The sequence below is a fragment of the Nannobrachium achirus genome (assembly GCF_963921795.1).
Source record: "Nannobrachium achirus genome assembly, chromosome: 23".
In the NCBI taxonomy this organism is placed as follows: domain Eukaryota; kingdom Metazoa; phylum Chordata; class Actinopteri; order Myctophiformes; family Myctophidae; genus Nannobrachium; species Nannobrachium achirus.
The window spans coordinates 3,407,999-3,430,981 of NC_137830.1; the positions used below are offsets into that span (position 1 = coordinate 3,407,999).

The following is a 22,983-nucleotide window of genomic DNA, read 5'->3' on the forward strand; positions in this document are numbered from 1 at the left end:
TGTTGACATTTAGCTAATCATCTGGGGACCCCCCAAAATAATTTGGGGACCCCCCCTGCTCTAGGGTGCCAGGGCACCCAGTTGCACTAAACTAAAGACAACAGTAGTTTCCTTCTTGTTGTGGTTAGCAGGAAGACAGCAGCAGCGTAGCGACATGCCTTCTGCTTTCCTTCACAGTCCACTGACTGTGGCTGCATGCACAGACATGTTACTGAGCACACACACACACACGCACACACACATGCAAGTACACACACACGTCAGAGGCTCACATCATCCAGGTTGCAGTGTGGGTGTGGTGGAGCGGCTGTGTCAGTAAACTGTGTTTTGTGGTTTGGGGGAGGGGATTAGTAACTGGATCATGTGTGTCTGCAGCCTGAAGGCATCAGTGTTTATATCAACTGATGTCACTCATTTCTCACACCTTGTTGGCTGAAGGAATCTTTCATTTTGGGAAATGAATTCCGTCCATTACCATTTATATTATATGTTGTGATGTCATGTGAATTATATTGTCTAAGACAGGCTTCCCCAAGGGCTAAATCATGTCTAGGGTACCAAGCCGAGGGCCACAACATTGCAGTGGGCGACGGCGGCGTTCCCGCTACTACTGCGACAGTTCAGATATCGTCGTTGTTGGGTGAAAATCTTGTATGTCCAAAACCGTTATTTATCATTTTACACACAACGCCTCGCACCAGGTTGCGGCCCGCGGGCCGCCTATTGGGGAAGCCTGGTCTAAGATATCTTTTGACCTGACTGAGGGAGAACTAGTCTCTCACTTGAACGTAGAATATGCTGGAGGCCCCTTATTTGTCCTTGCAGATCTGGCCTTACAACCAGGATAACATCAGTCAAAAGGTTTAACAAAAAAGCAGGTTTCATCGTAATGTGCTTGCATTCTCTGAGCTAAAGAACAAAATAGTGTTGTTGACTTTAGCAACTGCACTAATAATAATGATAAAGTATCATAATTACATTCATCATAAGATTAGTAGTTAGTCTTTTCCAGCCAGAACCTTGCATAAACAAAGTAACCTGACACTTTCCATGAACCCTGAAGTCTCCAGTTATAACCACATCCACTCCTGAAGGGGGAAGAACCTTGGGAAAACGAAAAGCAAAATCCTCATTTATAAAAAGCTAAATTAAATGGGAGTTGTTCGGCGTTCCATTTGTTCGACGGTGGTGAATACTAACCTGGTGAATGTTGACCACAATGCCTAACCCAAACCCTAACCTCAGGAAAACTATGCCTTAACCTGGTGACAGGGACGTGCTGGCCATTGGGAAAAGCGGGACAACTCCCGAACGGCCGGTTCATTCCCGGCCGGTACAGGCCAGCCATTAGGAAAAAATAAATAAAATAAAATGTCGGCCTTCGTTCCATTTTGGGAGCAGGGCAGCCAACAAAGTAAAGCGTCACTGTCGGGCAGAAACCTTGTATCTCCAAGTTTCAAATGTATAATTTTTTTTGCAAAGCAAAGCCCTGCTTCATCATATAAGGCTGTTGCACAAAAGTAGTGAAAACAGCAGATCTACAAGCACACAACGCCTCGCGGTGCGAGGCGTTGTGTGATTGTAGATCGGCTGTTTTCACTAGTTTAAATCATTTTTAAAACAATAAATACAAAACAAACGGTTTCGGACATACAAGGTTTCCACCCGACAACGACGAAATATAACTCATGTAATTGGCCCACTGGCTTGTCACTTGTCATGATCTGAAATGGCAAATCTTTGAGTAGCAGCAGCGCTATAGAGAGAGATCTCTCTCTATAGCGCGCAATGAGGGCCTCTCCAACTCTTTTTTTTTTCCCGGGCTGAATCGGGGGCCCAGCACGTCCCTGCCTGGTGAAATGCTAACCTGCCAACGCGGTTGAATAGCCTACTAACCTGGTGAATGTTAACCACTATGCCTAAACCTAACCCAAACCCTAACCTCAGTAAAACTATGCCTAAACCCAACCCTAACCCTTTGTCGAAACAAATGACACGTAGAAATAGCGAGATTTCACCTAAGGTGAAGATTAGGAGGGCGAAGAAGAGAAGGTTGTTTCTTTGTTCTCTGTAACCGGCATGAATGCACAACACTGAACCCAGAACTAATAGACAATTAGATCCACTAACAATATAAATGAGTTCCTTTTACAATAAGGTCAAACAAGAAAACAGTTCACTATAAAGTCTGGCTACAGAACCTGCCAGACCTGTACTTTGTAGCGTTGCTATGACAACAGTGACACCACAGTAATCAACTAAACACTAACCAGGTGTGGCTGAACTATTGACACCATTTATTAGCAGTTTTCCTGTGCATGGTTCCAGTGGCGTCAGTTCAGAAAAAGCTAAGGTATGGCATCATGACTGGTGTCTCTGTAGCCATTAAACGAAACGGGTTTCTTACATTGATGCTCCTACATCATGCAAGCACCAGTTAAAGTTACTTTCCATCCCATACTGTATGCACAGTGCACATCCCATAACCCCCACACTGCACATCATTTTGGAGCTCATATCTTTGAACGGGTAAGGGCTAGTTTTGTTAAATTTAGCAAAACTTGTAGTTATTTTTCTGTAATTTAACAACACTAGCCCTTACCCGTTCAAAGATATGAGCTCCAAAATGATGTGCAGTGTATGGGATGTGCACTGTGCATACAGTATATGAGGGATGGAAAGAGCATCAATGCCATACACACACACACACACACACACACACACACACACACACACACACACACACACACACACAGAGAGCTGGTTAAACATGTTGCCTCATGCTAGATGCAGAATAGATGTGCCTCATGCTAGATGCAGAATAGATAGTAGATACACCATAAAAATGCTAATATACAGTATATGATTTGTGAAAGTGACAAACGGGCTTCACAGTTATGTCAGGTGTGTTCATATGCTAATGGTGATGCGATTTCAGATCAATTGCTCCAGCCACTGAGGAGAAACGCTGTTTCAGACAGACAGACAGACACTCACTCACTCAGACATTTCGAAAATTATATGTTTGATAATAACCAGCACATATAGACAAAGAGACATTCATGGATTTATATAAAAGTAACTTTTATCTTCCCCTCTGGACCCAGGGTATGGCAGCTGCATACCCCTGCCATACCCAATTAACGCCCCTGCATGGCTCTAAACACAGAGCACAGGTCAGGACGGTTATTGTGGCCTCCTGGTGGCGCTGTAATCGGACAATGTGAAAAGGGTGCCATGTCTTCTTCGGCCTTTCACGGCAATTCAGGATTTGAGGCATTTTGGTCCAAAAATTACTTTTGCGAAAGTCGACCTGCTGGTGGCGCTATAACGGGCCAATGATAAAAGGGTGGCATTTGTTCCTCGACCTAGAATTGTAGATGGAGATGGACGGTCGCCGATTGCGTTCAAATCAGATTAATGTGCTAAAAGAAATCTGAATTGCCAGACAAAGATTCGGAGGACCTCCTTTAGTAATTCTTGAGGACCCCCAAGGGGTCCCGGACCCCCTGTTGATTACCCTTGTTGTAGACATTTATCAGACTCTCTTAATCCAGTGATTTACAACACAAGGTAATACATCAAATGCATAGAAATAATCTAGAATCATAGATAAACCAAGAAGCCATCATCATTCTTACAGTAGAATATCCCATATTTCAATATTCTGTACATATAAACTCTCCACACTATAGTCATATATATGTCAGGTCTACAATGACCTGGCTTCAGTCTACACAACAATGATAACATGACATCTAAATTAGGGGGGGGGGGGTTTAGAGGGGAAATGTTGTCTATTCCACTTTGGCTAATGTCTATCTCCCGTCCTTTCTCTCTCTCTCTGTGTGTGTGTGTGTGCGTGTGTGTGTGTATGCAGCTTGCAGGTACAGGCGTGTTGGCGGTAGGACTATGGCTGAGGTTCGACACCAGAACAGCGGGACTGTTTGAAGGAGAGGACTCTCCTACCGTCTTCTTCACCGGTAGGCTGTGTGTTCCTCAAACCTTCACATGTCAACGTCTCCCCTTAACTCGCCGTTCAACTTTCTTGGAACCTTGGTTTGTTCTCGCGAACCGGCTTGCGTTTCCACCAGATTGAACCAGAGGAACCAAGGTTTTTTTGGTTCCCTTTCTGAACCAACTTTTACTGTTCAGAACTGGGTTCTGGGTGGAAAAGCTCACCTCTGGTTCATCCCATAGGAGGGAGAAAGAACCAGAACTGGTTCTTTGAGCCATTGCAATAGAGCAGGGGTCTTCAACATTTTCAGGCCAAGGACCCCTTAGTTGAGAGAGAGAGATGAAGCAGGGACCCCTTAGTTGAGAGAGGGATGAAGCAGGAACCCCTTAGTTGAGAGAGAGATGAAGCAGGGACCCCTTAGTTGAGAGAGGGATGAAGCAGGGACCCCTTAGTTGAGAGAGAGATGAATCAGGGACCCCTTAGTTGAGAGAGGGGTGAAGCAGGGAACCCTTTGTTGAGAGAGAGATGAAGCAGGGAACCCTTAGTTGAGAGAGAGATGAAGCAGGGACCCCTTAGTTGAGAGAGAGAGATGAAGCAGGGACCCCTTAGTTGAGAGAGAGTTGAAGCAGGGACCCCTTAGTTGAGAGAGAGTTGAAGCAGGGACCCCTTAGTTGAGAGAGAGATGAAGCAGGGACCCCTTAGTTGAGAGAGAGATGAAGCAGGGACCCCTTAGTTGAGAGAGAGATGAAGCAGGGACCCCTTAGTTGAGAGAGAGATGAAGCAGGGACCCCCACGCCCACAACCTGTTCATAGATTCCATATAGTTTCATTGCTGCCTGTTTGGATACCTCCCTCCCTAACATTTTAGTCTAGTTTTAGTCATTAGTTTTTATTTAGAAAGACAAAATCAATACTGGGGTGCAGAATGGGGGAAATCTTGCTTTTTCGAACGCACATCATTTTGTGTGTACTAAATAACACGAGGCTAATTTTCCTTCTTATATTGATCCTAAATGACTGTCCATGGGGTCTGTTAGGCAGCAATTGTGTTGTCCAGTTTCCCCAGCTCTCATAGCATAGAGTGGAGACCATAAGCCAGACATTTACAGGGATATTTCACTTGTGGTAATCCTATCATCAAATCAGGCCATTGCAAGCACCCTGGACAGTTTTTGAGTTGCTTGATTCAGTATTTAGATATTTGATATTCATTTGATCAGACACGCCCCCTTCCTATGACTGAATATAATGACAATGTTGTTGAAAGATCGAAACTAGACTAAAATGTCAGGGAGGGACTAGTGGAGAAGAGATCCATTGGAACTAAAAGACAGGTCACTTTGTGTTTGGTTGCGCTCTGAAAATAGCAGATCTACAAGCTCACAACGCGCCAAGCCCCGACACGTGAGCTTTTAGATCTGCTATTTTCAGCATGCAACCAGGTGAAAAAAATCGGACCATGCTAGCAAGGCACCAACAAAATACATTTTAGTGGAGAAAATCAACTGTAGATTTACTCAACTAAAACTTGTCAGATGGCTAAAATATGATTTAAAACTACTTTGCATTTTATTCAAAAGACTATGACAAAAAAACTAGATCGTAAATTTGCTGTCGAAATCAACGCTGGGTGGATCGGCCTTAATTCTGTCAACGCACTGGGTGGAAGTGCTGACGCTTCAGTGTGTGTGTGTGTGTGTGTGTGTGCGTGTGTGTGTGTGTGTGAGAGAGAGTATAATGCCAGCTCTGTGCCCAAAGGGGAGGGCAGATGAGGCTAAGTTTGTCCGCAGCAATGAAAGCCATTTCTCTAACACACACACACACACACACACACACACACACACACACACACACACACACACACACGCACACACACAGCCTCCATTCTCTGGGCAGCACAGACACGCCTTTGTTCCTTGACTTTTGTTTGTGTCTCTTATTCTCTGAAGATTTGTCACAAGAAAAGAGACTCTCCCTCTCTCTGTGTGTGTGTGTGTGTCTCTCTCTCCCCCCTCTCTCTCTCTCTCTCTCTCTCTCTCTCCCCCTCTCTCTCTCTCTGTCAGGTTGAGTCGTGGGCAGTCGGGTGACAGAGCAGAGGGATGGGTTTGAAATGACAAACATCTTAATGATGGCAGAGAGAGAGAGAGAGAGAGACATTTGGGAAGAGTTTGTTTAGTTTTTCCGACCGAACGTCGCAGTTTACACTGCTGCTACAGATTTTGCCCTAAAATCACGGGAGCGTGTCGCTGTTACTACATGTCATCTTTTCGACACCCGACTCTAACCCTCACCCTAAAGCTTAACCTCCGTGGAGTGAATCGCTAACCCTCCGGTCGAAATGATGGGCATTCACAAAAGCAAGATTTCCACCAAAATCACACGGTGTCCAAAAATGTGTTTTGCAAGAATCGGCCTCATGGTGGCGCTAGAAGAGGGGGGCCATGTGAGAAATGGTGGAGGGTGGAGGTTGTGGTTTGGCAGCCAAGGAGTGTGTGTGCAAAGTTTGGCATGGACAGGGGCAACAGTGGCGGAGATATGAGTAGGGGAAAAGTCTGACGTGACGTACACTGACTGACAGCCAGTGGAGGTTTTGATAGTAACTGTGACCTGACGGTCGCAATAAATGTAAACAGAGGTACAGTCAGACATTAAGGCTGAAAGGACACAATTCTAAAAGGAACATCATGTTTTATATCACTAAGCACGAAAAGAAAGGAAACTTGACTTCGGTCCATTATATCTCCCCTTTAATAATACCAATTTGTATTGTGTTTTATATCATTTTTATTGTTGATTCATCACCTTTACAACGAGGTACAGCTAGTAAGCATCGGGCATTCGAGGCATGAGCTACACAACCAAACAGTGCCAACTCAAGATTTGCCAACATTCGGTCCATTAAATCACCCCTTTATTCATGCCAAATGGTATTGTGTTTGATATCATTGTTATCATTGATTTGTCACCTTTACAACAAGGTACAGCTTATAAGGATCTGGCATTCGTGCAATGAGCAACACAGCCAAACGTGTGGGTAGCGCCCCTCCAAAAATGTTCAAAATGGCCTGGCAGGCCTGCAATACTGTTCTTTTGGTGTTCACCTTTGTTGCTTGGTTCATTGAAGGATTGCACTCTCCCACAGTAATGAGGAAAAGCCATTTTTACACTTTGTTAATATTAAGCTCGGTGTCAGGGAAGCCCAAAACGGGCTTGTGGGTCCCTGACTACAGTGTAATCTTCCCCTCGAGCCCTTTAGGTGACGGTACCCTTTTAAACAATAGATGCATAAAACTTAAACTGAGGGGGCAGATTGTACAACTGAGGGTGCCAGGCCCCCTCTGGCACCCCCTCTGGCACCCCTGTGGCGCCGGGCCTGAATGGAGCTGTGTACATCCAGGGGGCTTTGATGGTGGTTGTATGTATATGTACAGTATGTATGTGTTTATATTTATAATGTTTATATTGCAGGTGTGTACATCCTAGTAGCAGCAGGAGCATTGATGATGGTTGCACAGTATATGCACAGTATGTATATGTTTATATTTATAATGTTTATATTGCAGGTGTGTACATCCTAGTAGCAGCAGGAGCATTGATGATGGTGGTTGGATTCCTAGGATGTTGTGGAGCCATCAAGGAGTCTCCCTGCATGTTGGGACTGGTGAGTCTGTCTGTTCACTACCCATTTACAGTATATAGCAATTTTACCCAAAGCGCTTTACATAGATGTGCATTACATTCACCCTTGCAGCGACTGACTGACTGACTGACTGCAGTAGTGTAGTCACACAGTGAATACCAGCGAACAGACAGACAGACAGCAGCAGCAGTGTAGTCACACAGTGAATACCTGCGAGCAGGCAGGCATACCAGCCAGCCAGCCAGCAGTGTAGTCACACAGTGAATACCAGATTTCACCCATTCACACACACATTCATTACATTCACCCATTCTACACATTCATACAGCGATGTCAGAGGAAACCATGCTTGGCACCAACCTGCTCATCAGGAGCAGTTAGGGGTTCAGAGTCTTGTTCAGGGACTCTTCAACACTAACTCTAGGGGAGCCCGGGATCGAACTCCGGTTCTCCAGTTCTCCATGCGGCCGCTCTACCTCCTGAGCCACAATTTAAGGACTTTTTAATTCCTCTAAAATGACAAATTAAAACACTGGCCAAATTGTCAACTATTAGAGGCAGATCTGCATGCTCACAACAAACATTGTGAGCATGTAGATCTGCTATTTTCACAATAGAACCGTGTTATTCAAAACTTAATGGCTCAACTCTTAGTGCTCGTCAGGGTGGGGGGTCCCCAGTTTAAATATGATTATTTTGGGGGTCCCGGCCTGAAAAGGTAGAGAACCACTGCTCTAGAAGGTGACGTTATGTTGTGTCTCTCTAAGGTGTTGTGTGTCTTCTTGTGTCCATCAGTTCTTCTTCTTCCTGTTGGTCATCTTTGCCGTGGAGGTTGCTGCTGGGATCTGGGGCCTGTCCAATAGAGACCGGGTAACTAGCACGCACGCACGCACGCACTCGCATGCACGCGCATGCACGCGCGCACACATTATTTTTTTGACCAATCTTTCTCTCTCTCTGTCTCTCTCTCTCTTTTTACAATACACAACAAATACCTCAACACTTTTAAATCGTTTTATCAGTTAAATTATTTACGTATGGTTACTGCACTTTGGCAGAATAAGGTATTTAGGCCTATAAATTATACAATCGCACAGAGCTGCGGTCTGCAGAGACGGGCTTGACTGATTGAAGATGTACCTATGTTTCCTGTTGAGATTGGCACATTTCACCCAGGTTTTTTCATCTCATTCACGTCACTCTGTCTGCTGACCTCACTCAGCAACGAAATAAACAAAAATAAAAATAAAACAATTCACAGGTGGCAAGCAGTGATCACCCCATGATGTGCACTGCAATGTAGTTGTCTCCACCAGCCGAAGGCATGGGGGAGAGTATGTTTCCCCCTTCGTCCGTCCGTCCGTCCGTCCGTGTGTCCTCGCAGTTTGTGTGCACCTAATCTCAGTCGCCGTTGGCCCGGTCGCTGCCAAAGTGAGCACACACATTCCCTGGATGCCAATCTAGAACCTCTGCCCTAGATTTTTCAAATGGGCCTTTTCTAGCGCCACCTAGTGGCCGATGTTCGCAAAACACATTTCTGTGCACTACTCTTACAGATTTTGTCCAAAAATCCTACAAATCGGTAGGCAGTATCTCGACAGTCTTGTGATCGACACAGATCTGTCCGATTTGGCATATTCCATCCTGATTGGCTAAGATTGGCTTCCAAAGTTTGTAGGATTGAGCCGTTTTGAACAAAATGCCTCAAATCCCAAACGCAAAGTGCAATTATCATGAAATCACACACGTTCCCACTAGGCCGAGGAAGAAATGCCACTTAATTTTTTTTAAATCAGCCTCATGGTGGCGCTATAACAGGCCGATTTGTGGTTTTACCTATAACTCCACCGATCAGTTTCAAACTTTGTAAGCGCACTCCCTAGAGGCTAAGGATAAACCTTTGCCCTGCATTTTTCACATCAGCCTTTTATAGCGCCACCTTTGGGCCGACTTATGTAAAACACATTTTTGGATATTACTCCTTGAGATTTTATCCAAAAATCACGCAAATCGGTAGACAGTATCTCTATAGTCATGTGATTAAGTCCGAGCCCTCTGATATTTCATATTCCATCCTGATTGGCTAATATTAGCTTCCAAAGTTTGCAGGATTGCTCTGTTTTTGAACAAAATGCTTCAAATCATCAACGCAGCTTGCGATTACTGTGAAATTTGCCACATATTCCCACTAGGTCAAGGAACAAATGCTACCTTTTTTCACATTGGCCTGTTATAGCGCCACTAGCAGGTAGACTTTAGCAAAACACATTTTTGGAACACAATGCTTCAAATCATGCATGCAGCGTCCGATTTCCATGAAAGGTCTATGGTGAAGAACGTATGCCACCCTTTTTACATTGGCCTATTATACAGTAGCACCACCAGGACACACGGCCTGGTGGAGACCTGTGCTCGGAAGAGCACTGCTTCTAGTTTCAAATGCACTACATTGCAGGTGCTTTTTGAGAGTGAAACAATAAGAAGACATGTGTGACATGTGTGATCTGGGCAGCTTGCCCCAGGAAATGTGCCAAGCTCAATAGGGAACAACGGTATCCCTTCGCCTCCCTCCCTTCCACATGGCTATGAGCCTGTTGGCCCTTTTTGACTGCAGCCACAGCACCACACCACACCACACCGCACCACATAAAGATATCTACATTTTTCATTACACAAAATTACCCCTATCGGTAAGAAACAAATTGATCCTTTTAACTGTGATTAGAATACAATATAAATGTGTATTACAACTATCCTAATTATAATGGATTATAACTGTGATTATAATACACTGTAAAGTATTAATATATTATAATTATAATACACTGTAATAGATTATAATAGTGGTTATAACACAGTAGAATCTATTATTTATTACAACTGTATCCTGGTGGTCTAAATGAAAAGTCAGTGAGTGATCAGTCATTATGAAGTGTTTGGCCCTGTTTGGCCTAGCTCAGACCTACTCTGGACTGGATACTTTTTAGTACCACGTTTAGTACCACTTTCACACCACCATACCCAGGTCATTGTAGTGGAAAACCTGGCACAAGTGGGCAGTGTTGAGTGGTGTGGTGTTGGGCCATGTCAGTGGAAAAGCGGGCTTTAGTGTTGGTGAAGCGGTGACTGGGGGCAGGAATATTTTACACATGCAGGAATTTCATGAAGGCCATGGCCATCGTTGCCCCTCAGTTTGGCCTTGTGCCCCTCAAACCAATGGCATGACCTGAGACCACAGTGGCCTTAATGCCCCAGCTGACTGGACCACTTTCTCCTCTGTCTCTGTCTGGTCAATATGTAGAGTCATGTAGACACCAGTATCTTCTGTTGAGTCCCCATGTTTAGACTAAAATCTTGTTTTATTTGATGGCCTTCCTGCCCTGGCATTTGGCCTTTTGTGCCCTCAAACAATGGACAACACCAAAGGCCAAGTGGCCACGCCCCTAAAATGAAGAAATTCCAGGCTTTTACACAAACCTGTTACACAAAGGTTCCTCGCGTGTCTAGAGCAGTGGTTCTCAACCTGTGGGTCGGGAATCTAAATGTTAACATTGTTTTCTCACTCAACAGAAAACAGACCAACATACAGTATAAGTGTATAGAAAGGATCTAAAGTGACAATTTAAGGACTTTAAAGACCTTTTTAGTACCTCTGGTCAAACATTGGTCAAATTATCAAATGTTAGAGGCGGACATTGTGAAAATAGCAGATCTACATGCTCACAACGCCTCGCGTTGCGAGGCGTTGTGAGCATGTAGATCTGCTATTTTCACAATTGATTTTCACAAAATAAATCTAATGCCAACTCCTACAATTCCAAGTGCTTGTGCAGGGTGGGGGGTCCCCAGTTTAAATATGATTATTTTGGGAGTAACGGACTGAAAAGGTTGAGAACCACTGGTCTAGAGCAGGGGTTCCCAAACTTGTTTGGCTCAGGGCACCCCTATAAATATATTTTTTCATCCGAGGCACCCCTACATTATTATATTCCCAATTTTCACTCCCAGCACCTTATATTTATAGCATATTTTAGCGATTATGTTGCAAGGAAAGCGAGATAATAGCCATTTTGGTTAGAACTGACTAAAAATAACGTACTTACTTACTAAATGTATTTTTTTACATTTCTAATATTATCAAATTATCTCGCGGCACCCCTGGACTGCCGTCGCGGCACCCCAGGGTGCCCCGTCACCCACTTTGAGAACCCCTGGTATAGAGCATGTATTTTAGGTGGATCTTTCTTCATTGAGTAGGACTGTCCCCATATATTGTATGTCTGTCCCCATGTACTTACTTTATGTTTGTTCCCATATACTGCATGTTTGAGTGTAAACCAGAAGTTAATAAAGCTCCGTCTCCCCCTGCAGGTGATCGAGGACGTGACAGAGTTCTACAAGCAGACCTACACCAACTACAAAGACACCAAACAGGAGGCTCTGAAGGAGACGCTCCGTCTTATTCACTTTGGAGTGAGTTTTACGCACACAAAGACGCACACAGTCACGCACACACACGCACGCACGCATGCACGCACGCACGCAGCACACACACACACGCACGCACAGCTGTACTGTATTGTACATTCTAAATCCTGACCTAAAAAATATTTCTGAGAAAATAATATTTATTCAAAAATTACAAAGAATGTGTGTTGCTATATACTGTAGGCTACTGTACAGTGCATGGCAACAACTACCCCAAAAGGGGTTCCGTCTTGAAAGGTTAAAACCCCCAAAAGGGGTTCACCTCCAAAATGGCATAAGTTTTCTGATAAAAACCTGTACTTCTATGATCAGTGATTTGTACAGATGTGTATAGGCTATACAGTATACATATGTGATGTTGTTGCTCCAAAGTGGAACTAAGTTTCTTGTGTCCTGGTTTCCAGCTGGACTGCTGTGGTCCCACGGGGACGGTGATCGACGCTGCCAAGGACATCTGTCCCAAGAAGGAGGGGCTGGAGATCCTCGTTACCACGGTAACCAACATCCTCTTTGTTTGTTTGTTTCATATTATTTATGTAAAACAGCAGGGGCCCCTGGAGACCCATTTTGGTGCCCCCTGCCACAACACCTGCTACTATAGTTTCAAATGGATGAAACCAGGGGGCGTCAATTGGCTATGGCAGGGTTATGCAGCTGCCATACCCTGGATCCGGGGGGGGGAAATAAAAGTTACTTTTAAATATAAATTGTCTCACAGTTGTCGACTGTGCTGGTTATTATGTACAGTAAAATAACTACAAATGCTAAATTTAACAAACTGGTCACTTTAACAAGGTATTTTAATTATATTCTCCCCATCTTGACAGAATGCTATATTCCCAGGTTCCGCAGGTCAGCTGCACAGGTGCAATGCATTATTGTTAATTGTGGCACGTTTACTAATATAACAAAGGAATAGCATATGCACATCCCCAAAACGTGTATACGGTGCTGGATCCAGGAAACAATGAATGAATAAGGGATAATGTCCGCACACGTATAATGCTCTCCCGTTTTTTAATTTCAACCAACAACGTTTCGCCCAACAGGGCTTTCTCAAGTTACAAGTGAGTGGCATTGGAGCCTATAAATAGGTCATATTCCATGGTGGGTGTCAACAATCAATTAGTTAATGAACCAATAGAATTCAATTACATAAATTTAAGAGCCATACACATGAACACTAGGTTAAAAAATCATCATATGCAACCCAATCAGAATATGATTGGGTTGCATTTACATATCACAAAGCATGAACATGTTACATACAAAGAGATACATATAATTCTAGGCTATATATTTAAAGTCATCCATACACAAAGACAAATCAAGCAGGTCAATTATAGAAATGGTTTAATGTCCAAGTCCAAATTCATCCCAAATGGTTTTAGGGTTCTAAGTTCATAGATCCAGAAAACCTCCCTTTTGAGTAGGAGAGACTCCCAGTCTCCTCCCCTGCGAGGTTTTTCTACCTTCTCCAGTCCAATGTATCTTAAAGCAGATACATTGTGGCCAGCTTGCATAAAATGCATAGCTACTGGACTACGTATATTCTGAGTTCTAATGTCACTTCGGTGTTCGGTAATGCGCGTTTTAAGCGCTCTTGTAGTCATTCCAACATATGCTAATGAACATGGACATTTCAACATGTACACTACATGTGTCGATTTACATGAAATAATCCCTTTAATGTCATATTTCTTACTAATATACCAAGTTTAGCTGCACTTGAACAACCGTTCCAGGCTGCCATATCCAGCCCAAGAAACCGTAGAAACCTGTGTAAAAGACTCACAAAACTCGTCTTTTTTCACAACGCCTCGCAGCGTGAGGCTGAACTGACACCACTGGAAGAAACCATAGCAGGCATCACAACCATTGATCAGAATTCACAACCATTGATCAGTATTCAGGCATTCCATGATTACTTTTAGGCAGAACAAATACATTAGTTAGGATGATGATGATCGGCTTGCTTGGCTCTTCTTTTCTTTCTTTTTTTCCCTAATTTTTTGGTGCCCTTTGGCAGAGTGATGCCTGACGCACAGTGCGTCATGATAATGGCGGCACTGGGTGCCCGCAGTTTTTTGACTTGAGAGGGGTACCTCAAGGGTACCTCAGGGGGGCTTTTGGAATAGCGGCACTGGAGTAGCATATAACACAAACTCATCCCATTCTGTAAGGAAGTGGTAGCTACTGACAACGCAGTGCATTGTGGGGGGTTTGCCTACTTTAGAAGCCACAAAGGGAGCTGATAGGCCACCCTTGATGTCAATCAATCACGTTACCTTAATTCAAGTGACAGATGCCAAAAAGAGTGGCTGTGTGATTATGTTTATACATATATATGTTTTAGAGCATACATGGGCAACTGGCAGCCCGGGAGCCACATGTGGCCCCCACCTTCACTTAATGCAGCCCTCAGGTTAATACTGGAGTACTGATATATTATTGATTTCAACTGTTACAATTCCAAAAATGACCTACTTTAATTCCGTCAGTCTATATTAGTAGCTTAACTCATCCACTGCTTATGACTAGTTTGACGAGTTATATTTATGTGTCCACTCTGCTTATGACAAGTATGACGAATTTGAAAAAAAAAAAAAAAAAAAAAAAAAAAAATATATATATATATATATATATATATATATATATATATAGGCCTATATATATATATATATATATATATATTTTTTTTTGGACCCCATTAAATCTAGTAAACATGATTTCAATCGCGAATTTGCATGTTCCACCCCACATACAACCCCATCTTTCATACAGGGCAGCCATCGTTGCTTACATAACATGTAAAACATAATGGCTATTATCTCAAGAATGCCTGAACGGATTTCCAATCGGATTTTTTTGTTTGAAAGCTGTGAACAAACTGCACAAACATGGTGCATGATCTGTGCATGGGCGTGCATGATCTGTGCACTATAAATTACATGGAAGTCTATGGAGACCTCTGGCAGGGAAATCCCAAAGATGGCGTATTTAAATGGCAGTAGATGACTAGTATAGTAGTATTAAAATGTATTCAAATGTATTTTTTTTTATGTCCAATGTATTTGTATTTAAGTTCATAAAGTTAACATGAGGTTATAACTAAATGCGTTTGAAATTAAATCAAAATTTTACATTCCAGGATTCCAATTAAAGAATAACAAAAAATAATTCAGGATTCCAATTCAAAAGAAGCAAAAATAGCCGATCTACAAGCTCAAAACGCATAGCAGCGCGATGCGTTTTGTAGATCTGCTATTTTTGCTTCTTTTGTATGAGATACTAGAATGACAAAGTAGGACGTAGCAATATGCAATGTGGCCCTCTGGAGTGAAGGTGGAAATACAGTGGCCCTCTGGAGTGAAGGTGGAAATACAGTGGCCCTCACCATCATCAAAGTTGCCCATCCCTGTTTTAGAGGCATGTCGTGTGGTCTGCTTGCCTTTGGGATCTACTGGTACAGTAGATCACCATCTACCTTTTGGGCTCTACTGCTAACACTTTGAGGGTTGATTTTCAGTGGTTGATTTATGACGAAAAATGAATGAATACTTTATTAGCAGTGTGCCAAAAGAACAGGACAGGACAGAACATACAGTTTAGAATCAGATACAAGGTCTACTAATAGGATTGAAACCACAAGAAAAGGCACTATGGCTTGTTTACACTGGGGTCCTTTGTACTCAATTAAATGAGCAACAGACGTTCATTGAGAACAGACATGGAACAATGTCATTACACTTTTGCATTCATTCGTTTTTTACTTTGTTTTACATTTCGGTTTAGTTTAAATAGTTTTTTTTAAAGCGGGTTTGCTAGATTCGTTTCCCTTTCGTTGAGTAATAACTGGCGTTTGGGACTACTAAAGTGAAGCACTCTTTGGTTCATTCATTCTTTTCTGATAAAAACACGTTTTCTATCAATAGTTCTCAAACGTCTTCATGTCAAGGAGCCCTGAAATGACATGCATTTGGCTGTGGACCCCATCTAAAAATATGTTGACTCCAAAATATGACTCCACAATTTGGGTTAAAATGTTTGCTTAAAATGAATTTTCTAAAGTGTGTGTGTGTGTGTGTGTGTGTGTGTGTGTGTGTGTGTGTGTGTGTGTGTGTGTGTGTGTGTGTGTGTGTGTGTGTGTGTGTGTGTGTGTGTGTGTGTGTGTGTGTGTGTGTGTGTGTGTGTGTGTGTGTGTGTGTGTGTGTGTGTGTGTGTGTGTGTGTGTGTAATGCAAATGTGTCCTTCAGAGCTGTCAGTATATTGTGTCTATAATATATTTATATAATGTGTTTCCACAGAGCTGTCCTGCTGCCATTGATGAAATCTTCAACAACAAACTGCACATCATCGGAGGAGTGGGCATCGGTATCGGAGTGATCATGGTACACACACACACACACACACACACACACACACACACACACACTCCTATCTAACATCAGAGCTCTACAGTGTTGGCGCTAAGCCATCCACACTCTCCTATCTAACATCAGGGTCTAGAGCTCCCATAGTGTCAGTTTATCCTGGGTTGACTCTCAGATTCCTTTATTTACCATTGTGTATCACACATAGGAATTTCCTTTCGCAACATACCAATCCCATAGAGTCAGTTTGTCCTGGGTTGACTTGATGCTGAGTGCCAAGCATGGAGGCACTGGGTTCACATTTGTCAGTCTTTGGTATGACCCGGATGAGGATCGAACCCTGACCTCCCAGTCTCAGGGCGGACACTCTAACCACAAGGCCAAAAGACAACATACCGGAACAAATCGTCACTGTCGGGAAGAAACCAAGTTTCAAATTTGCATGTTTTTATCGTAAATTAGAGCCCTGTCTCATCATATAAGACCGTTGCACAAAACTAGTGAAAACAGCAGATCTACAAGCACACAACGCCTCATGGTGCGAGGCGTTGTGTGCTTGTAGATCTGCTGTTTTCACTAGTTTAAATCATTTTTAAACTGATGAATGCAAAACAGACGGTTTTGGACATACAAGGTTTCCACCCGACAACGACGAAATATTGACATGAAAACGATGAACTCTTCCTTCTTGTACGAATTCTGATCGTCTCTCCGTGTTCGTCTTTCCACAGATATTCGGAATGATCTTCAGCATCCTGCTGTGTTGTGCCATCAAGAGGTCCCGGGACTTTGTCTAAAGACACACACACACACACACACACGCACACGCGCACGCACACGCACACACACACACACAGAAGAACCTTAACTTTATGTTCGTTCACTCTTAGATTCCTGATTCATAGTTTGTCCCGGAGAAGTGTCCTAATATGTTTTTGTTAGTAGATTGTATATTACAGTAACACGTTAGTGTACCGTACGGTTCAGTAGTGGATGTAGAGTCATCAGTGGCCCTGTGTAGCCTCAGGATCAACTCTGTCACACATTTTATTATTATATCATCATTTTTATCATTCTGGCTCCGGATCTTTTAACGTTGAGACCCCATTCTACAAAATGTTTTCTAAATCCTAAAAGTTTGTCAAGGACCCCTCGAATTGTATGTATTTGACCGTGGACCCCCCACCCCCCCATCTACAAATATTATGTCCCACAGACCCCTGGGAACGGATCCCAGAGAAAGAAAGGTTTAAGTTACAAACTAATGGTGTTTGTTAGGCTGCATATATATTTCTATATTTAGATTTTGCTTTGGCTCTGGTCGTCACTTAGGTTGTATGAAAGAAGAGTTATCTTAATGTAAAATAAAAAATCACACCCTGCGTGAAGTGAGTGGTGCCAATGCCTAGCTGTGCAGGACGGACTTGCGGACGGATGGACGTACATACTGTACACAAAAAGCCAGATGTAGGAACATCCGGCACCTCTCAAAAAGAAGTAATTATGATGTATTTCGACGAATCTACCCACTGTAGATTCGACGAAATCCAGAAAGATCGCAACATTTTTAACTTGTGATTCCGGAGGGAAAAAAAAACTATTAACCGCACACAGGTTCTGGGCCTCAAACACGGAACTCCAAACATGTATTTTGTGTAAAGTCACCAAGACAACTGACAGAATGGATGAAAGGAATTATACGACAGCGTTGATCCAAGGGGAGAAACCGGTCTTCTGGGGGGCGTTTACGCATTTTATTCCACTGTTAATCAGTCCGTCCAGACTTGCAAAGCGCTGTAACAAACATGCCAGTACTTTGGTGACGATGCAGATGATCAGAGAAGTGCCTCTAACGCACGTTGGGACGTTTATCAGTCCTGTCGTTCCCTAAACAACCTCAGATTATAATAATTGTATCGCTTTTGAACACCTTTTTTTGTTGTCATTTGTCTTTTTAGTTGAGGTCAGGTTGCTTTTGTTGCCATTCTGACAGACTTTGCTGCCATCTATAGGATATCGGAGGGAATTGCAGAATCAGTGAAGATATCTTTCCACATAAACCACATCCAGACAATAATATGGCACATAAAAACAATGCATTGAAGCCTTTTCTGCCTTCAGTCTTAATCCAATAAGCTTGTTTTGACTTTAACTGAATTGTATATTCAATGTCGTATTTTATTTTATTGTCCTCTTTGCTATGGGCTGCAGATTGTAACAGTTTGGCCTACCTTTACGTTTTGAAGAGACGCTTGATTATAATTTTTTTATATATATATAAATGGGGAACAGTGGATTTTTATGCAGATATTTTGATGAATTAAGAAGTTTGTTTATCTTTTCAGATGCCAAATAAAAAGAACTAATGAGAATGGTTGACTTTAGTGGTGATTGAAGCACATATTGAACTCATTTGTAGAAATGCTGATCGCTGATACGTATTATCATTTTATCTAGACATTCTGCATTGAAAGTAGTATAGCTGACGATGTTTTATTTAATTGAAATAGACAACCGGGTCGTTTTCATGTTGATATTCAGTGTGCCACATCAACATTAAGTTTGAATATGACAAGTCAAAATTAAATATTTTAAATGATTTTGATTGTCCGCGGGCTAAACGTAACATTACTTGTTTTCTTCTTTAGAAATGTGTTCACGTGTAATGACCATTAGATTCAGCAATAACCCAGTTAGAGTTATCACTTTGAATGGATGTGGTGGAATTATGTGCAGGATGTCATTTAGATGTGAGGGGGCTGATTTAACTGACTAAACCTTTATTATTATTTTAAAATAAAACCCCTCTCACACTCATGCCAGTGTGCCAGTGACCACCCTCCTCTGTGCCAATGTTGGCACCGCCACCATGCCTAAGGTTGCCCTGGTTTAGAATGTTTGATTATGATTAGAAATACGTAGTCTGGGATCACTTCACTTTACGAGGTTTGATCCGGTCGGGAGCGGAAACCACTTTACGTCATGTTGTAGTCCTAGACGGACTACACTTTGGCCGGAACTATCAACCGGATTCAGTTTTAACCCAAAATATTCCCCTGCACCCAAGGACATAGTTTTAGGGCCTACCTAATAAACACCTTGATGCGGCGTAGGTTTGCTTTCGAAAAATTTGATTGGTATGTGATCTTTTAGTCCAACTCATAGCGACTGGCAAGACTACACTAGGCTTCTCGAGCATTTTAATAGTGATTGGGGAAACAAACGAGGGGAACTAAATCAAAGCGACGCCGCTTCTTCTAGTGGTTTCCGCGCTTTAGGCGGAAACCAAACGGTCTGTTGTGAACAAACACCAGGCTTTCTCCCGAGAAAGACTGGTAGGCGAGGTTAAGAAATAGGCCTACGTTGAATTGGAGGCCTAGTAATGACGCCACACCACTTGTATCTTAATACTTTAATGAAATGTAAGTGTCTTGGTAGCTGGATATTTCACCAAAATGTTAGGTTTAACACGCAAATACATCACTTTATCAGTTAATCAGTGGTGAACTGTAGTTGATTATAATGGGATGCAAGTTAATCAAATCAGTTTGAGTCTATTTGGTGCATTCAACATGAAGATACGTGTCTGAAGCAATTAATTAACTAACAACTGTAAAATCAACCTCAATCAATCTATCAAAACAAAAGGCATAAACCATCAGCCCAGGTGAGTTTCTTTCCAGCGACTGCTTGAGATTGTTTTATTGTAATACTTTACAGAGGGTACAGGGACACTAGAGGTGTATGGTAGCTGCATATTTTCACACAAAACACTAGGTTTAAAAATCATGAATACATAAAAAAAATACATTTAGCTGTTTATCAGTGGTGAACTATATAGGCCTACACTCTAAAAACAAAAACTAGGCTCTACTCAATTTTATTGGTGAAACATTTTTACACTCAAAAATATTGAGTAAATATTACTGTTATGAAATCAGGTAGATGATACTCAATTAATTTGAGTAAAAGTAACCAAAACTTTTACGTACTTATTAACAACTAAAATTGAGTACAATGACCTAAAGAAATTGAGTAGATATAATTAAATTATTCAGTCAATGCCACAAAAGACTACAAGTAAATACATTGAAATATTAAGTAGATCTAATTGAATATTAGAGTATGATTTAACAAAACAAATATGTCACATTTACTTTATTCATTTACTTTTATTGATTTAATTCATATAGTACCATTTACCCCTTTCATTTACTTTACCTTTTACTCCAGGAGTACATGATGTCAAATGAATACACATGAAATAATTATGCAGATAATTATGTTTTTAATCAACTAATTTTGACCAGTGTAACACCACATCAAGTATGAACATTCAACATACTTTAGTATGTAAATGACATGCAACAATGCCTGCAAAAACAATATGTTTAAAGATAATGATCAGGAAAGGGGTATCCCTGACACTTTTAAAATTCTGTTTACTAAAGAGCAGTGTGTGTTCACAATACTGTATATAAGTACCTCTAATTGAACTGTGCATACTGTAAGTAAGCAGTCTGTCAAACATTATGCACCATAAGAACAATGAGCCCATCAAATGAACAGTAAGTCATAACCACAAAATACATTAAAGACAGTCAGAGGCCATTTGGCATGAAAGAAAATCACAACATGGAATATGAAATAATAAATAAGCATTTACAGTAGCTCAACATTTAAACATATTGACTATGCACACGTGTAATGTCTATATGCTAAACTGACCTGTTTGCATTATGACTCGAATGCACCAGAAACAAACACTTTACATTAACTAATTACTATCAGCAACAAATACCATTGCAAAAATGCTGTTTTGACAATAAATCCACTTTCAGTAGGTTATACCCACTTTCTGAGAGCATCTTGCTGAACAGTAGTCGGCAAGCAGACATTTTTTCAGTCTCTGAACTTTGGCTGAAAGGTGTCCAGGATCCAACTCAACTAGTACTTTTTGGAACATCTCAAGACCATATCTGAGGTTCTTGGGGTATCTCAGATTAAAGGCATAGAACAGTCCCAACAGATAGCAGCAGACCCCCAAGATTGTTGAGGGCAGTGATGCCCTTAATCACAATACCTACATCAGTAGGTTCATTCATTGAGTCCTCTTGGTTCTGCAGCAGGTAGATCTTCATCTTCATCATCACCTCCTCTGTCAACTTCTCTTCTACTCTGACAGGTGCACCAGCAGCTTCCTTCCTGCACACATTGTGAAGATAATTGTTTAGAGCTCACTTTCAGGCTAAATGTTACAAGACACACAGACACACATTGAGCAATCCTAGCTGTTTCCACACATGCAGCCCTGGGCATAATCTTGAATCAGTTGGACCAGACATGCAACGGATGCAACAGCCATTCAGCCAATGTCACAACCTCATTCTCTGGACATCACTATGCTGTTCCTTTGCATGTGATGGTCTCATCCACGATGACATTAAAACGTCAAAACATTTATTTTACTAACTTGAAAGTCCTTGATCTTGACACTATCTTCTTCCAGATGGTCGATGAGACATCGGATGATGACCTCTCGTGTTCGTTGATTGGGGATTCCTCTCTGCAGAATAGAAAAATAATTATTTGAACAATAAAGAAAAAGTATGACTGCACTTTCATAACTAACATAAACTTTGTCAATACAATTGTTTCCACAACCCAGTTTTAGCAACGGAAGCTGGGAGACTGTCCTTAGTAGCTATTAAGACATACATTTAGAAATGAATAATCAGGAGAGAGAGAGTTGCAGGGGATAAAGATGAGTTTAGCATAAATTAATATAGTAATTATTGTCATTAGCCAGGTGAAATATAATTAAAGCAGTTAGAGTAAATGAAAGTTTCATACCTGAAGTATACAATACTCATTTGTGCCCAAACTGCCCTTCTTGGACTGGAACATGGACAGTAGTTTGGGGGTATAGAAGTCCAACATTGCCATACATTTTGGCTCAAGATTCAGTGTGGTGATCATCCTGAACTTTGCACTAACCTGGAAGACAGAGATGAGGGGAAGAGAGTAAAAAAGAAGACATGTAGATAATAATGTAGGCCTATACCTGTGCATGTTATCTTCATTGTACACACCATTGTATGCAGCTGTGCATAGCTTGTAATAAATGCAAAAAGTCACAATGACTAGAGGGCTTGCAAATTCCCCTCACTGTAACCTTAACTAGCTGCAAACCTTTGTAAAGAACATAAGTTATACCCAATACATTTGTGTAGCCTATATGCACAAAGATACAGTAAATCTACTTACCAATATTTGCAAACACTCTCCAGGTTTCTTGTTGAAGAAGATGTGTGCTGCTGCTGTTTGTTGACAGAATGTTCCAGTAGAACTTTCCCATGAACCCTTGTGTACAATTTTGAATCTTAGTCATATCTACTCAATTGTTTAAGTTGTTGTGAGAGATGAAAGATTATTAAGTTGGAATGAATAATAATTAAGGGTCTTTTTAAATTGATCCATATAAGTACTCCATACTCAAATATTATGAAGGAAAATTACCAAAA

At 41.8% G+C, this 22,983-nt stretch overlaps 1 protein-coding gene across 1 annotated transcript in view; it reads left to right on the forward strand.

The window, feature by feature from the left end:
* The window catches only part of LOC308309084 (CD9 antigen-like), a gene marked incomplete at both ends in the record, with an annotated part of 31,634 nt that extends 14,378 nt beyond the window's left edge, over positions 1 to 17,256 (forward strand). The window contains 7 exons of the mRNA XM_080754550.1: positions 3,881 to 3,983; positions 7,522 to 7,619; positions 8,394 to 8,468; positions 11,970 to 12,071; positions 12,491 to 12,580; positions 16,394 to 16,477; positions 17,191 to 17,256. Of these exons, the coding sequence (XP_080610676.1) occupies positions 3,881 to 3,983; positions 7,522 to 7,619; positions 8,394 to 8,468; positions 11,970 to 12,071; positions 12,491 to 12,580; positions 16,394 to 16,477; positions 17,191 to 17,256 (618 nt within the window). The remainder of the gene's footprint in view (positions 1 to 3,880; positions 3,984 to 7,521; positions 7,620 to 8,393; positions 8,469 to 11,969; positions 12,072 to 12,490; positions 12,581 to 16,393; positions 16,478 to 17,190) is intronic.
* Positions 17,257 to 22,983: the final 5,727 nt, after the last annotated feature.